This window comes from Centruroides vittatus, unplaced genomic scaffold (genome assembly GCF_030686945.1).
Source record: "Centruroides vittatus isolate TY-2023 unplaced genomic scaffold, ASM3068694v2 scaffold_861, whole genome shotgun sequence".
In the NCBI taxonomy this organism is placed as follows: domain Eukaryota; kingdom Metazoa; phylum Arthropoda; class Arachnida; order Scorpiones; family Buthidae; genus Centruroides; species Centruroides vittatus.
This window is the reverse complement of record NW_027122718.1, coordinates 7,421,040-7,438,544: the sequence shown is the minus strand read 5'-3', so window position 1 is coordinate 7,438,544 and position 17,505 is coordinate 7,421,040. Positions and strand designations below refer to the sequence as shown.

General features: G+C 38.2%; 2 protein-coding genes across 2 annotated transcripts in view; both read left to right on the top strand.

The window, feature by feature from the left end:
- LOC136990113 (angiogenic factor with G patch and FHA domains 1) overlaps positions 1-12,083 on the top strand; it is a 67,341-nt gene extending 55,258 nt beyond the window's left edge. The window contains exons 13-14 of the mRNA XM_067288472.1: positions 3,498-3,658; positions 11,949-12,083. Coding sequence (XP_067144573.1) covers positions 3,498-3,641 — 144 coding nt within the window. The 3' untranslated portion in view covers positions 3,642-3,658; positions 11,949-12,083. The remainder of the gene's footprint in view (positions 1-3,497; positions 3,659-11,948) is intronic.
- Positions 4,668-16,979, top strand: LOC136990151 (follistatin-like). The gene is made up of 6 exons (XM_067288522.1): positions 4,668-4,686; positions 11,949-12,137; positions 14,069-14,287; positions 15,239-15,460; positions 16,612-16,839; positions 16,912-16,979. Exons 1-6 carry the CDS (start codon positions 4,668-4,670, stop codon positions 16,977-16,979), a joined length of 945 nt encoding a protein of 314 aa, XP_067144623.1.
- The last annotated feature ends 526 nt before the right edge of the window (positions 16,980-17,505 follow it).

Here is a 17,505-nt window from a genome sequence, read left to right as displayed (position 1 = left end):
CGTGTCGCGTGAACTTTGACACGCATTCACTTCATTCTGAATCTTGATTTTTCTCCTTTCTTATTGAATAAGAACACATATTTTCTAGTTAATACTTTATATCCTATTTAGTTTTAAGCGATAAAATATTAAAATATTTTGATTTAAGAAATGTTTTCACATAAACTTATATAGAACACAATAAACACACACACACACACACACACACACACACATATATAATATATATATATATATATATATATATATATATATATTAAGTTTGTTAAATTAGATAAATAAAAGTTTTGGAGGAGCAATACGCTAATATTTAGGATGCTGCGAATGGCTTTATAGTTAGAAATTTTACATTCTCTTCGATAAAAGATAAAGGAAATTTTTCAGAAAATGTTACAAAATCTCGTTATATATAGAGGATAGTTAAGGTTTTTTAAGAATGGAATTTTGGCAGAGACGAAACCTAAACTGTACTTACGATTCACGCGCGTGTATCAACAATCGTGAATCAGTTCTTGTTTTGCTTTTAGTTTAAATGTAAATATACCCTTCTGTTGACATTGGAGCCCGAGGATCGTCGACACTCCAATTCTCTGTTGTTTTAGTAAATGTAAATTTCCGGACTACACTTCTATAATTGTTTAACTTCGAATTGTACATAATTAATTGTTTAAATTCTTGTATCCATTTTTAAAAGTATTAGAATTAAGGAATAGGTTTTCAACTGGAAAAAGTGAAGAAGAAACTATTCATTTGACTCTCTTTCAACTAAAACTTTTCTAATTATATCCATATAAAAATTGAAAGAAAATTACAGAAAAATAGAATGATTATTCTGTTCGATATTCTGTGGTAATAGGATTAATTCCATCATTTCTACGGATTAATTTTATATCAAAGTTTGAAGTGTTTGGAATGTCTAAAATAATTTAAAGATATATTTGTTCTTTTGTGGTTTTTTCCCCCCTTCCCATTATGAAGCGATCGAACGTAAGAAAAATAATACAGTAACTCCTCGTAGAATCGTTTGGTTTGCCTCCCTACACGAACGTTATAACGAGGGGCTACCTGTGATTATTAATAATCACAGGTAGCCCTCGTTATAACGTTCGTGTAGGGAGGCAAACCAAATTCTAGGCTACATTTCGACTTGTGATTGTATAAAATGTTACTTTTAGACTGACTTAATCAATTTTCGTTAATACAAGAAGAAAATAGGAAAAGTTTAATTTTAACAATTAATTTTTTCTACTACTGTGTGAAATTATCCTTGGTTTTCAAAATAAATTCAGTTGTTAGTACATTTATAAATGAATATGAGTAGTATTTACAACGTTTACATCGCCGGATATTTATTCTAATAGACGTAGATCTTTTATGTTTTTACACGTGTTCCATACAATGACTGTTGCACACTTGAAAGAGCAATGCTAGACATTAAATCTTACTCATTCAAATACAGATCCTATTACGCTTCTAAGAAATTCAGCTAGATAACATTTATCTAACGTGTTTTATTATTGTAACCGGCGAAAGTTTTAAGTTTAATTTACCGGGGTAGAGTTTCTTATCGTTTTTAAAAACAGAGTATTTTAATTTTAACGCGTACGTTTATGGTATATTAGAATACTTTCGTTGTCTGGTCGAGGTGTTGGCGACCTTGAAACGGGAGCACGTGTATCTATTAAGTCAGTTCCTAGTTGTCTGCAACGTAGACATGCTCTGTCTGATGATGATGATGATCGCGTGCGAGACTTGGTTTAAAAAGTTTCTAAAAAATGAAAAGTTTCGAGTACCGGACGTTAAGACTTATAGTCTAATTTTAAAAATGAAATAAAAGTGATGGCGAAAGAATATTTTTAAGGTAAAACGAGCGTGATTAAAGGGTCTTTACCGGCTTTATTTTTAAAAGAAAGAGTGAATACACACGATGCGTTTTAAGTAAAGTACGTTCGCATCACCGGCGGGAGTAGAAGAATGCTCGTTTTTCGGTGACGTCCAGGTTTAAGTCGACGTATCAGCGTCGTCTCTGCCTAACTTGGCACGTGTTGCGATGATCCATCACGCCACGCTTTCGTTAGCATTAGACCCAATCTCGTCTGCCAGTCGAACAAAGATTTTCCGTCTAAATACAGAAACTAGTTTTTGTAAGAGTTCTCTATCCATATTCTCAGCTATGCAAACCGTAACCCAATATTGAAGGATGAGAAAGGAGACGTCTTAATAAAGATAACTCGGCAGGTGTCTATAACTATTTTAGAAATGGGTATTAAAATCCCGAATGCCGAAATCGTAGAAAGTAAAAAGAAAAAAATAAAATAAAATAATAATGTTATGTAAATAATCCTTTCGACTTCCGTACGGGTATTATATACTTTATAGGATATGCCTGTACACTTGACGTCGGTGTCATTCGAGTTCGCCAGACTCGTCTATACCCTCTAGCCTTCAAGGCCATCGTCATCTCGCTAAGAGTCGACCGGTTGCAAAACCGTGTTAGAAAATGTCTTCCACGTCTGTTGATTTGTTTTGCCTACCTTCCGACATTCCACGCGCTCGGTTTCGTCGCCATTTTATTTTATTTTTTTATTTTTTCCTCCATGGGTTTACACGTGGTCCTCCCGAAATAGCGTCGTCGCGCGGTGGTCTCTCTGATCTCTTCCGACCCGCGCGTATATTGTGCAAACATTTATAATCGCTGACGAAGGCAGTGCGCTTGTTGTGCAGACGAACAGAACTAGGTCTGTCGGTGTTTACGCGTTAGCTTTTCACTTCCTTCTTCGTTTAAATTCCAGGCGACCACTAATTGGACTAGACTATATATTTTCCTAATTAAAATTTTGGAGTTTAGCTCCCATCCTTTTTACAATAATATATTTCCGTTGCGGTGTAGAGAAATTTGGAGGCTGGGGGAAAATGTTACTTTCTCTTTGTTATTGACTCTTCTTACGTCACAGGTTGTATTAAAATTACGTATTATATTGTCCGAAAAAAAGGAGAATTTATATTATTATATATATATATAACCCAGTTTTCATCCCGATTCATTAATTCATAAAATATTTAAATTAAGATTTTACGTGTATAAAAATGATTTCTTTTCTTAATTTACATTCCTTTAATTTACTTTTTACTTAACAACACGCCCTTGTTTGGAACCGAATTAATTAATTACCCGAATTTTATATTTACAGAACGGGTTCTTCGTTAAAATACTTTACGTTTTTGACTTTTTTTCCTCCTCCTCCTTTCGTTCTCATTAAGTTACATTGTAGAAACCATCACTTACAATGTAACTAATTATTCTAAATAATAATTTTTACATTTGCATTTGAATGTCACCCGTGTAACGCCTGTAGTCTGTGTAAAAATTTACGTGTCTGACTTTCGTCGGACGAGTTCGTTATACCGGAGGGTGATGTTAACTATAGCAACTAATGTTTACTTAAATAACTTTTATTAGATTTAGTAGAGGAAAAGTTATATAATATCTGTTTCAGATAAGTCTGGCGGCCCAGACAGACAAAACAGGATTAGGCGCATCACCTACTAACATTCCAACGACTAACGATTCGAGAAACAAAGAAAAGTGGACCAAGATCCAAAACCGCTATCGGCAACTATTTCAGACGGATAACAACTGAATGCTGTTTTTTACCAGGTATTTTCTCTTATTATTGTTATATTAATAACATTTACTATAGTTATAAAATATGTATTTTTATAAAGTTAACGTATGTCACTTGGCCCGTTTTAAAGAGTTATATTTATAATTTTAACGAGTTGGCATTTAATTACTTTTAACTAAGGCACACAAAGTTAATTAATTAATACGTAATTTGGTAACAAAGTCGTCGTCGTCGTCGTCGTCAAAGAAGAAAGACACTGGGAAAATAATTACTGTAATTTATTTAGAACGAACTATGCTTGCGCGTGTGTATACGTATGGAGTTTATTTATAACGTTTTCCATTGTTTTAATAAAAAATCTTCGAGACGTTTATATTTCGTAGACGTAAACAAGCCATCTGTAAGTAAAATAGAACGTCGATAAAGTGTTTTTTTTATATTTTTTTTTATTTCTATATTTGGAAATCTCGCGTAGTTTGGTGTTACGTACCAGACAAAAATTACCTGACAAAAAAAATTTATATATATTGAGTATTCGAACGTAAGTTTCAACGATTTTTCCGTGATTTTAAAGGAAAAAAAATTTTTTTTGTTAATTTAATGCACGGACAGGGAAATTTAGGGAATTTCTAGTGGCGCGGCGCCGCATATGGCGGTCATCGCCGGACCGGATCTAATTGCGGATTCCGCGATGTCGCTCCGTCCGTCCGCCGCGTGGCGCGACGATCGGGACGCAGTCGGGGAAGAGCGACGCCAAGCTCCGTCCCGTTATTCGCCGCGTCGCCTCGATCGACCAATGGCGAGGTCGGACCGGACCGGCTCGACGCTCGGTCGTGAATGGACGGACGCGGCGCGTGAATGAAAGGGCGGGTCGGTGGACGGCACGCCTCTCGACCGCCGTCACGTGTCGACGAGTCCCCCGTTTACTACGGCACCTACGAGCGGATGGGGATTACCTGACGGTCGGTCTAGCGCCAAGTCACGATGCGTCCTCTCTCGAGTCGCTCGATCGGGATCGCGCTCCTCTGCACCTTTCTCAGCATGACCGCTTGTTGCGAAGGTAAGTTCGACCCGTTCTTAACCCGTTGCTAACACGTATGGACGCGAGAAATAATCTCGACTCGGCGATCTTCTTCCCACGCCAACGTTTAACGCGGTAGAAGAATATAAGCTGGTGTGCGTATGTATATACACAAGTGTTTCTTTATATACGTATATAAATGTAAAGGAATGTTTATCTTGCAGTGCGAAGAAAAGTTCGTTTGTTACGTCGGAGCGATATATAAAAGAAAGAAAGCGAGAACGAGAGAAGTTTTGGAGGATCGGATGACCTTCTTAAGAAGCGATTAATTAATTTTTTTCGTCTCCAACGTTCGTCGCGCAATTGTTTTCGCGTAGAAAGAGAACGTCGTGTATCTCGATCGGCCTCGAATATTTACAAAATAAACGAGATATTTCCACGAGTGATTAATGTGCGGTACGGTGTCCGAATGTTTACTTACGTTTGCGTTTATCTTACACTCATTTCTGTGTTAAGAAATGACAAATTATGCGTTTAAGTCTAACGTCTACTCGTCTGCAAGTGTTCGTGGGTTTTAGATTTTCCGTATTTGTTGGAATTAGTCGAGAAGATTTCATTTTTTAGTTAGTTAAATGCGTGTTGTATCCTCTCGGGTTTTATATAATAAATACGCTTTCATTTCGATAACTTTGCGAAGACTTTTTCGTTGTTTTAATTCCAGTTTAAAAAATGACCCGGGGTAACTAATTAAAAAGTTAATCGGATTTTTTTTGTTTAAAGTCGTAATCTTGATAAAAATCGCTAAAATTTGGGTCTGTTCTTGCTTCTTCGCTATAAAGTTCTATAAATATTCGAATTGTGAATACTTTACGTGACAGTTTTGAAAAATATATTTTGCACGTAAGTTACGTCGTTCGTTAGAGTATTAGTGGCGTATGCGTAACGATGAAAAGACACGTTATTTACGTATCGAATTTATAAGTTGACACGGTAATCGGTCTACGTTGAATGGGTGTATCCGGTTTTTATAATTCCAAAGTGATGTTTCCGTAGATAGGTGAATATCGTTACCAGTATTTGTGTTACCGATACACTTTTGTTACGCCCGTATACTATAATATACTATCGCATGTGCAGAATCATTTTTTTTTTTTTAAGTTGTCTGTCTTATATCTTCGCCATCGGCTGACTCAGCTCTCGTTGTTATCTTCGTCCTTGTTACTGCTGTTAACGACTGTTCAACTACCCCTTTCCACTCGTCGTAACTCAGACGTGTCGTTCCGTTATAAATAATTTGTTTATCTCTCAGAAATTATCTTAAAGAAGCGTTTCGTCTGGACGAAAACCACAAGTCTCTTCGGGATAAAAATGTGTATACAGTGTTTTGTTTAGCGGTTGAGCTTCTAGTATGAAAAAATAAACGTGTTTACAGAAGGTCGGCTTTTTCTTTTATGTGTGTGTGTTTTTTTTAGTACTTGCGCATTATATCCAATTCATTATGCACCTGTACTTCGATAGAACCCTGCAGTGATTTGGCACCGTTCCTATTCTCATCTCTCCCAGACTATTGATGTATGATTTGGTACCGAGGTGTAGGTCGTCTGTTTATGCCGTCGCCAGCAAAATGATTTGGAACCCGTTCAAAAGATATTATAAATCGTCTCGAAATTTAACATGTGATCTAGATTTAAATATCTGACGTTAGAATGTAATCGTCGGTCGTTTATTTTAGTATTTATGGAACGGTTTGTTGTTGTTTTGATTACGAGCGATTTTTATAGATGTTTTTACACCGATTTTCCACCTCCCTTTTCAATTAAATTCGGGAGGATCTTGTTTGTTATAAACCGAAATCCAGTTTAGATTTTGCTAAGTAAACAGTTTGGATTTGCTTGCCTGTTACTATATTCTCGAATGTTTAATAACCGGTTCAAAATTCTGACTGGTTCAAACTTAAAGGTATTTTCGGTTGCCATCGCTAGATTTTTTTTCTATAGTGTGCCATAACATTCTCACGATAACTATTAAACTTTGGCTCCACTAAGACATACAAACATTACACAAACTCGGTGGATCAAAGTCCTTTTTTTTTCCTTCGGTATAACGACTGTCTTCTGTAAAAGTGATTCCAAGGTATAAGTTTAAAAAATAACACGCTTTTCTTCTTTATTTTTCTCGAATCTATTATATTCTTCAAATACGGGGACTTCTTTTCCTACGAGGGTCATTCTCCATAATAGTTCTGTCGCTGTTGTCAATATTATTTCATCCCGTCTTTTGTAAATTTTTCCGTGCCGAGTCATTTTTCAAAGTACGCCTATTTGCAGCGAGAAAAAGTGTTTTATATATATACACACATATTTTTTTTTTCAAAAGGAAAAAAATCCTCCCTCGCCGAGCAGGTGTGAGAAAAATAAAATGCTCGCATCTGTTATTTTGTTAACTTGAAATTCGAGCTCGTGGGAGTAATCGAGGTTTATTGGAGATCAAAGAAAATTAGAAGTCTTGCAAAAGGCATAAATCTTTGCATTGTGTTTTATTCTGTGAGAATTTCACGAGATATAATCTCTATAACAACATTTTAAGCGGCGATAATCAAAATTAAACAATTTCACTGGCAGTTTTGTGAGAGTGCATTGTAAAATTTCACGCATAGTTTGTTTTTAGTAGTAACAATGCGAACGTTAATGTAAACCAGAGGTTCCTTTTCATATATCGACCTTCTTTATGGAAAAATTTTTCATAGACTCCCTTCAATGTGTTTCCATATAATTGAATTTAAAAAGAATCTGTCTTAAAACTTATATTTTAGAAAGAGCAACGTGAAAAAAAGCTTTCCGAATTCTGCAATCTTCACATTTTGTATCCGAAGTAGAATGGTATTTTAAGAGCGTTTTGCAACACAAATTCGTGGACAGATCTTTAGAACAGAGTTTCCTCGGCGGTCGAAGATATAAAGTTTCGATGAAAAAAGTCCATTGTTTCGTTAGCAGATGTTTTCATTAGGAAATGTGAAGATTGAAGCGAGGAGGAAGAATTATGTAACGACACGAATTTGGTAGCAATGAACTCTAGAGCCGTACCTCGAAAGAAGATTGTGTTTGTAAAGGTGTAGCCTCACTAAAGCGTTTCTAATGATGAAGAAATAGGAAGTAGAGAAAGCAAAACAATAGGTTTCTGCACGGTTTTCGGTAACGTAACACCTCTCGACCATCTGGAAGTAGAAGGGATCGTTCACAGATGGTAAATTCTGTGGAAGGAAGTCGAAGTCGAGGTTTGTCGATTACAGAACTGCTCGATATAGTCTGTACTCGTGCCCCTATCGCTCGCAGTGGGTCAGTCGGAGATATATTGTTGCCCGCGACCGAGTAAAGCGATCCCTATTGGTCTTCTGTCATTGGCTGCTTGCCAGCCGATTGCGCGGAACAAACGGGTCACTGGCCTCTGTTTGTGTTATTCCATCATTCACGCTCGGGAATGTCGTATCCACAACAACGCCTTGGTTGGCACCCGCTTAATCCCTTCCCGGAAGAACGTGTTTTTCTTTGATAAACAGCGATTGGCGTCACATCGCTACGCGGAGAAACTCTCTCATTTATTTATTTATTCGCAATTTCCAGCGGTTAATGTCGTTAACGAATGAGGTTTTATATTTTCCCTTACGTATCATTAAGATTCGGTCAAAACCCTACCAGGGAATTGCTTCCACGTTTCTGTTTAATTAATAATCGTTTCGTTAAAATTTTAGCATCGGATGGTGTCATTTTCGTTTTTTATTTTAATCGATTTTTTTTCATTTTTTTAAATAAGTCATCTGTAAAAAAAGCTTAAAATAACAAAGGTGTATAAATAAATTGTTATATTGTTAAACTGTAGACACACCTGCTTGTAAACATAGATTTACGACTGCTTTGTTCTTGGACTTTTTCCGATTTTATAAAGTATCTTAGATATAGAATTCCTTTTGTTTTTATATTTATATAAAATATATTTTTTAATAGTTAAATATACAGGAAGTCGGGCTAAAACTCGTGATTTTTGTATTCGGTATTTATCCGGGTGGAGAAGAAACTTGTCTCGAATTCGAACTTAGTATGGAGACGACAATACTATTAACATTACGTTTATATTTCTTATCAAAAAAGAGAGAAATTTTATAACTTTGAAAGTCTTATTACTTTCTAAGCACTGTTCAGGTGAATTGAAGATTGATCTAAATAATAATTTTCTTTTAATGTTGATCGAGCAAACACGATAAACTGTATATCCTTTTTCTGTATATGATAAACTGTATATCCTGGTCTTACGCATTAGTTTCATGAAAATTTTCGTGGACACATTCTTTTCTAATGTTAAATATTTGAAAGTATAGTAACCTCTTACTCATAAATTTCTATATCTAATTTTATCGCTCTGTTTTGAACGAAATAGTTTCCAGAATGGAATAATTTTGAATATAAAAATCATACGAGTGCGTTACTCTCCGTTAGACGTGTTCAAGTTTGGTTTCTGCATTCAGTTTATATCGAATTTTGTTCAGTAGGTTATCTAAATACAAATAAAGTGTGGGAAAGAATTACATTCGACAGTCGGTTCTATATCAACTTAAACGTGTAAGGCGAATAAAAATATTCCTTTTTACATTAAAGATGCGATTTCAGTTTTGTTTGGATTATAATTTCGTTATTTATGCAGGTAAAGTCAATATTTTGACAGTGTTTAAGTGTTTTTCTTGCGGAGAAAATGTTGTAGGTATTATGTAATAGGAGTTGTTCGCTTCCGGAAGTGCCATAGTGTTTATAACAGATGACCGAGTGACATCTTACTCGGTTATATATAGTTTATGTATATATAATGTGACGATCTTAGTAACAGTTACATCAAAAAGGAAGAAAATTAAACCGTTATCAACTTTGACTCTCTCCCTCTTTGATCTATGTGTATAATTATATGATATAGTGTCGTATAGATAAGATTTTGTAATAGTAGAAGTAGTAGTAAATTCAAATTTTATTTATTTATTGTTGCTATTGAGGATTGATATGGTACGTACGAATCTCTGGAATAAATGTGTAATTAATGTTGTACTTGATAAATTAATTGTGTTAATTAGGAGAACGTGATAATTTTTTAGGCATTTTTGTAATATTTTAATTGAAAGAGTGAATTTTTAGAATTATTGAAGCCCCTTGTGCATTGTATATATAACAATGACGATAATAAATTGCTTAAAATTCGGTTGCCAAGTTTTATTGCAAAAGGGTGGCGAGTTTTCGTAAGAAACGAACCTAACGAAAGTTGTTTGTAGTAGGACTAAATTTAGTTTGTTTATAAATTGGTAGCTCGATAGAGTAAACACGAGGACGTTAACAGTGAAAGTGTCGATTCTTTCGATACGGTAAAGAATATAAATCGAAATTGGTGGCGGAAGTAAAGAAAATTCCATAATGGCGGCCCATCGTTTGTCGAAGTGATTCTTCTCACTTAACGTACTTCATTGTTGGAGTAACGATTAATGGTCATACAGCCGATGACAGTCTGGCTGTCATTACGCAGGTTTCAGAATTTTGGTCATATTCCAACGTCTCACGTTCTCGGTTCTATACTGGGAAAACAAGAGTGACGCGCGCGGACGGGGTGGAGTGTCCCTCGTTTCGTCCGTAAACGGAAAACCGAGTGGATTGTTAATTCCGTCTGGAAGAGTGGTCCTCGTCCGATTCGTGCGTTGCCAGAGCGTCAAACCATAGGAAAGACAAGTTGTCACCCCGTCTCGGTTGTTTTCTCGGTGTGACGTTGGCAGGACGCCAAGCCGTCTGCTACCTTTTCATAAATACCTCTTCGCTTCGTAGTTAATCTCGTCTCCCGCGGTTTTTACGTTCTCAACTGCGTGAAAATGTAGGTCGAGTCGATCCTCCGAGACTTTTAAGACGTACGGCTTGATCCTCGTCCATAATAAAGAAGTCGATTGATTTTGTGGGCTTACGCGTTAGCAAACTTGGTGAAATAAAACGTCGCTCACATTTATTATAATTTATGAATACGATATAAAAGTAATTACGTGCGAAACGAGATTCCTCGGCTGCGTTTTTCTGTAAATTAGACGAATTCTTATGTTAAGGGTACGGTATTAACGAGGTCGGTGATCTTCTCTTATCATTTAACACGAGGAAATAGCAAATCAGCCAATTTATAGTCAGTTGGTTAAGTCCGAGTTGATTTCTTGAGCGCCGTATAAATCACCGTGTGGGGTTTATCTGTATTTCTGTGAGCAATGGCATCCCGCGTGGCATTCTAATGGTGATGGCCCGGCAACGGAATGCAAAATATGTACGCGTCATAATTATTACACTAGAAATCTATCAACAAATCGATAGCAATTATCCAAATATTCTCACTCGGTTTAGTGCGGTTCCTCGAAGATCGATGGTCAAAAATATCTCGAGCGATTCGAACTTTATAAAAGTCGTAGATTGTTAGACTTCAATTAAATTAAGATGATAAATCGCCCTTCGAAGATCATAAAATTTCCAATCGACCGTCTAAACAATAAAATTTCCCTTCTTAAGCTCCACCCTCGGATATTATTTTAAATCTCCCGGGGCCAAAAGATGATGTCAACATCGGAGTCATTTCAGGAGTTCTGCGTGGCTCGGAATGCTTAAGATGAATTGTAAATTATAAAATACGCGCCCGTACGGGGCGGGAATATTTTGACTTTATAAAGACTCCGACGTCGTTCTTCCTAGCAAGGTAATTCTAGAAATTGTTTAACAGAAGAGGCTCTCGTCGACACTATAAACGGAAGGTGATTTCGATGACGTCAAGGTCATTGTCAAGGTAGGAACGGCGAGTGCTTTACTATGCGTGGCGAGGAACAGACAGAATGCCGACATTTGGACGATGGCGTCGTTGTCGGAATACTGCCGAAAATACTAGTCCTTGAAATCAGCTAAATACCTAGGACCGTTTCGAGTTATGCCAAGTCTTCCCTGTATTCTATTTATAAAATTTCGTATCGAACTCGTACTTTACTAATAATAGTAACCTTAAACACAATACGTTTATTTAAATATTCGCTTTTTATTTGTGTTAACTCGTTTATAACTATATTTAGAATGCCCGATTATTAAAATATTTGAAATTTAATTTCTTAAGTTCGTTCGTTCGTTCGTTCGTTCGTTCGTTCGAAGGATGGTTTTTTTCCACCCCTTCCTCGTGCTCGCGGATGTTCTTAAGTTTGTGTATGAAATGTTTCGAAATGCAAATGTATAATTTCGACCGATTGGCTTTTTTTTTTTCAGGGGGCCATTGTTGGAGTTTTGTAGATAAAAATGGACGTTGCACCGAAATTTTAAAAACGCACGTTTTGAAGGAAGATTGCTGTTCCGACGGAAGTGCGACGACGGCGTGGAGTGAAGAAGATCTACGTTCCGGCGACTTATTTTTTTGGAGGATGTTCGGCGGAGGGGTCAGATGCCAACCCTGTAAAGGTACGTCGATGCTCTTTCAGATTCCCATATTTCTTTTTCTAATTTAGATCGAATCTGTGAGTCTACTGAAGAAGACAGGTGGGGATTTCTTAATAAGTTCTGGTTAATACAGAAAAGATGGAAGTAAACCCGTATGAGGGAATGTTTGCAGTGAAGCCATCTCAATTACTTATATTCAATACTTTTTCATTTACGTGAAGAAGTTAGAGAATGCCTTTCTTCTAAGAATTTGATGTTAAATCAGTTTAGAATATGATTTTCGTTCCTCGAATGGTTATAAAATTTTGAATATCGTAATTATGGGTCGGGTTATAATATTAATTAATCCAGAAACTTTTTATTCTATTTTATAATCACGCGATTTGTGCTTACTACGAGTAAAAACGCTGTGTATTCCCAATTGTTATCCGTTTCGTGCGTAGATAATTTCGATTGCGTCCCTAATACAGTACACATGAAATTCTCTTTCAATTTCCAGTTTCCATGGTTTAACTGTAGAACAAAGGATAAGTTTTTCTGTTTGCTGAACAAAAGTACTTTTTGGATGAGAGAGAGAGAGATCTTACACTACCCTGTTCCGATTCATTTCGATAGAAATTAAGTATAATTTACGAAAATTATAAGATGATCTTGCGGAATTTGAATTTTTGTTCTCCGCTTATTTCTTTGTCTTAAAATATTCCGGCATCACTACCGGATTTTTTTTCCTGCGATTAACTTGTCGCCTCTAATGAATTTCGGGCGATTTTTATAAAAATTTGTCTGCTATTTTCGTGATTAAAAAAAACAGAAAGAATTGCAAAAAGTTTTCCTTATAAGTCTTTCTTCTGGTCGCAGACCTACGCAGTTCTAGGTCTTAAAACGCACTTAGAGTGATTACCGTTCGTCCGAGTATCATTTTTCTGGCACTCCCTTTCAAGTTTTTTAGTTGTTATATAGCCTTGGGCCAAAGTAAAAAACGAAGGTGATTTATGAGTCCCAAAATACGTCGAGAAATGAAACTGCGAACCATCATAAATCTCTCCGGCTAATTTTTTGCTAATTTTAAACTTTGTCTTTTCAAAATCGAAACGACATCTGGCCTTAAACGAAAGGTTTCGGACACCTTTGCATTAACGACGGAACGAAACTCATTATGGCGAACAATGAGTGCACCCTTCTTTTGTGACGAAGGTGTGCCATTTCGGTCTCATTGTCTCGTCCCTCTTCTCTGGAAAGATATATTTTAATTTTTATTGGCCAGAAGATCACCCGCCGACCTGTCCTTTTCCATTGTGGTTAAATTCGTGCCCGTTACCTGGAAACTTTTTGTTTCCCGTCATATTGGCGTTGGCCCTTCTCTTTTGTTACTCGTTCGGAATGGAGTAAGGGAGTGCCCGAGTGGGATTAGCTTATTCAATCGCTTGTCAACTTCTTTCAAATGACTTTACGTAAAAGATAGTTCCGTCTGACCACTGGTTGCTACCGTAACGAGCCTCTGGCAGTTACCACTACGAAAGATTTCCGAGTGTAATCAAAACTTTCGTTACGCGCTATTTATCTCGAGCGGCTATAATTTCATTTCTAGTGGCGCGTAGTAAACAACCGGGATATTGTGTAACTCCGTTTTTGTTCTCATACACTGTTATTAATTCGAAAAAAGTTCAACGTTCTGGAACGGTACGTGCGAGCGTTACGGGAGAAGGTGCCATTTGTTTTCTCAAATGTTGTTTATCTCGAGATTTACTGGAGTGGAAATTCGGAAACATCTAGAAAGAGAATTTTGGTTTATGTTACAGTTTCGTCAACAGAAATAGAACTGACACTTGTTTCACTCGTAAAAATAGAAATAAAGAATTTATTTTTATCGGGCAGAAAGCAAAAATTTGCCTGCTTTATAAATTTCTTTTTGTTAAATCATTATTAATTGGAGGGTTTTTATTCCGTTGCAGATTCTTGCGAGGGCGTGGAATGTGGCAAAGACATGAAGTGTATCATTAAAAATAGGAAGCCAAAATGTGTGTGCGCACCGAAATGTACCAAGAGAAAATGGGAGATTGGGGAAGTGTGCGGGACGGACGGACGTTCGTATCGACACGTCTGTCGCCTCTTGAAACGACAGTGTAGAAAAGACAAGCAGTTGGTCGTCGCCTATTTCGGGCGGTGCCAAAGTGAGTATAAACTTTTTTTCTGGAGTCTCGCGTAATTTGCGCCTTATCTCGTGAGATAAAACGATATTTGAAACTTGTACAGACAGAAAATTCATTATCTTCGATATTGCGAGTTCATTATAGCCAACGTGGAAGATAACTGCGACTCCGTGTCACGTAATTAATGAAAGTGGAATACCCTGGGGCTGTTTCGAACGATATCCCGAGATGGTCGGTACGGAATCGAGCGTGCCTAATAATTGGTCAAGCCCTGCGCTTATCGGTAGATCGTCCATCAGTATTGATAGATGGTCGTGCCGCGATGGTGTCGTTAAAACTGTTTGTTCACACACACCTGGAGATAACATAGTTTCACACGTAAATCACCGAGGTTTACTGCCAAAAACCTCGCTCCCGTGTTTCTTTATCATTTTTTTCGCTCCTACTCTTATACACGCCTATTTCTTCTTACGTAGGTCCAGTCACAATGCTCTTTATTTTGTCGTGACGTCAGATTTTCTTTGTGTCGTATTTGGACCAGACGTCCTTGAGGGGATCTTCCAGACAGAAATATAAGGCCCCTTCCCAAGGAACTGGCGTATTTTGTTAAATACCACTGGGTGTTATTTCCTCCCCCCATGTCTGAGTTTCCAGACGGACACCACCTATAGCTGTCTGGTCTGTCTGTGGGAACATAGATATATCTCGATACCGGAGGACAAAGACTCCACCTGATACTCTTCCCGAGACGCGAGCACCTGTTGATTCGACCATTGTTTCATTTCTAGTAATACCATACTCGAAGTGGAAGCGCGCGCTCGGATTCCCCGGAGCTGGACGAAAACTGCCACCGAATCGGTCTCGGAAAGAACTTATTAAATACCCTCTTACCGCGAGGAAATTCGCGAGACGATCACAATTACCAATGCCATTTGTTTCCGTACGTCACCACGTAATTGTTTTCCTTTTCAGAAACATGCGAGAACGTTCGATGCCCCGGCAAGAAATCGTGCCTGTTGGATCAGAACCTTCGTCCTCATTGCGTTCGATGCAAACAGCACTGTCCTCCGGTCACCGCGGGACGTTATTTATGCGGTGCAGACAACGTCACTTATCCCAGTTATTGCCACATCCGCCAAGCCGCCTGCGTCAGAGGCCGAGCCATACAAGAATCGTACAAGGGCAAGTGTCAAGGTAAGTCGAAACTATTATCGATTCGGGAACCCGACATATTTAACAATAGATTATAGGTCCCGACTGGCATCCAGTATTAAGATTTCGTTGAACTCGTCTCCGGAGTAGATGCCCGACTTCACTCAATCAAATTCTCTTTAAGTTTACGTTAATATGTTATTTTTTTCACCCAATTACAGATACGAACTCGAGCGATCCATTAGCGGGAAGTAATTATTCAGATATCAACGGCGTGGCATTAGTAACCATCAAAGGATCCTTAATGATTTCTTAGTTTCCACCGCGTTTTTAACCATTAACTCCTAAAAATAGACGTCCTTCCACCTGTAATCTGCGCGTACGCCCACGAGAAAATCTTCGCTGCTGCCGCGTTTCGGTGTACTTTCGAATCCGACTCGTCGACGACGCCTTTCAAGGTCGTTCACTTTCAAATAAACACCGTGTGATACCTTTATTCCGATCACGTGGACGTTAACTGGCGTTGTAAACGAAATTTCGACTCCGCGCGTTTCGCCGCTCCACGCTACATATTTGGATGTTGTTTACGACGCTTTTTACCGGTCCATATTTGGAAGAATCGCTTATCCGACGGCGAGCAGTTTTTTTCGCGTTAAAAGGGGGCAAATAATGGCGAAAAATGTCATTGCAACCATTTAGGGCTATGGTTGGTCATTCCTTCGATTATTATAACCGAAAATCGTACATTCGCTTATCACTCGGTTAATTGGAACGGAAACTTCACTTTTATTTACCGTTTAAAGGGCCGTCCTATCAATCTGTCACTGAAGAAATAATCCACGACTTGGCGAATTGCCTCCCCCATTTCGAGGTGTCCCGCGTGTAGGCTTATTCGGCACACACTCATAAATCCACGTTCTTAATTAGTTATTGGCCCGTGCCCAAATTACGACTCTGCGTTATCGGGGGGAGGGTGCGGTGCGCGTTTAATTCGAACGCCGTCCAAAGCCACAATGGCATTCTCAAAGTAAATACCCTTCCTCCTACCGAGGAATAAAGAACATCGATTCCATTGACGAACGTGCCCATAATTCACGTCCCTCGATTCCGCGTTCCAGACGTTATCTCTCTCTCTCAACCTACTTCTTTTTTTTATGTAAACCGCCCCTTTCTCTCTCTCTTTCTCTCCATAGCCGATGCCACGTGCGAGACGGTGAAGTGCAGGCGAGGAAAGAGATGCCTTCTCGATCCGGACACCAAACTGCCGCGCTGCATCACCTGTCCCGATCGATGCCATTGGCCCAAAAAGGACCCGGTCTGCGCTTCCAATAACTTCACCTACTCCAGCTGGTGTCACATGATGCAGGATTCGTGCAAGTTGGGGGTGCTTCTTCGAACGCAAAGCGACGGCTCGTGCGAAGGTAAGTTGGCTCTAACCGCACGGACGGAAATTACGTTGAACATTGTGTATATCCACGTTATGTTTCCGACAGAGCCTACGAATCTGCGAGAGTTGAACGCCATACCTCTAGCCACGTACGAAGGGACGGTGCAGTCGTAACGCTTCCGGGAATTCCCTTCTGTCGTGATCTCTTGCGGTGACCACTATCCATTCCGCAGAGATTGGAACCTCGGAGAGTGTTCGTCTCCGTACAGTATCATTCCCGATTGACTTAATCGACTTTCCGAATTTAAGAAACGCACAGAGGTACATAACAACAGAATGGTGTACGAGTCCGTCATCGTTCGACTTTTGTAGTTTTGTCTTCTCTCCCGTCAGCATTTATTTATTTTTGAACAGTTCCGATCGACGCATCCGTAAAAAAAGAAAGAAACACTTCGACCATTGTGTAATAATAATAATAATAATAATAATATATAGATATATATAATATTTATAAATAGGTTATATAGAAATGCTCCGAAAAGTGCCAACAGGGCGTCGTCCATTCGTATTCTTCGTATGGTATAAGTCGCCGATTCAGTATACGATTCGAATTCTTTATTGTAGTTTCGAACGTTCGAGACGGGAAGATCTCGGTGCAAAACGTAACTACGAAAAGAAACGTCCCATTAGTACTGTATAG

Bases quoted from the DNA above. Each gene is read 5' to 3' on its own strand.
- LOC136990151 (XM_067288522.1), top strand. The intron at 12,138-14,068 runs GTACGTCGATGC...ATTCCGTTGCAG, and splicing joins CAGATGCCAACCCTGTAAAG to ATTCTTGCGAGGGCGTGGAA. The intron at 14,288-15,238 runs GTGAGTATAAAC...TTTCCTTTTCAG, and splicing joins CTATTTCGGGCGGTGCCAAA to AAACATGCGAGAACGTTCGA.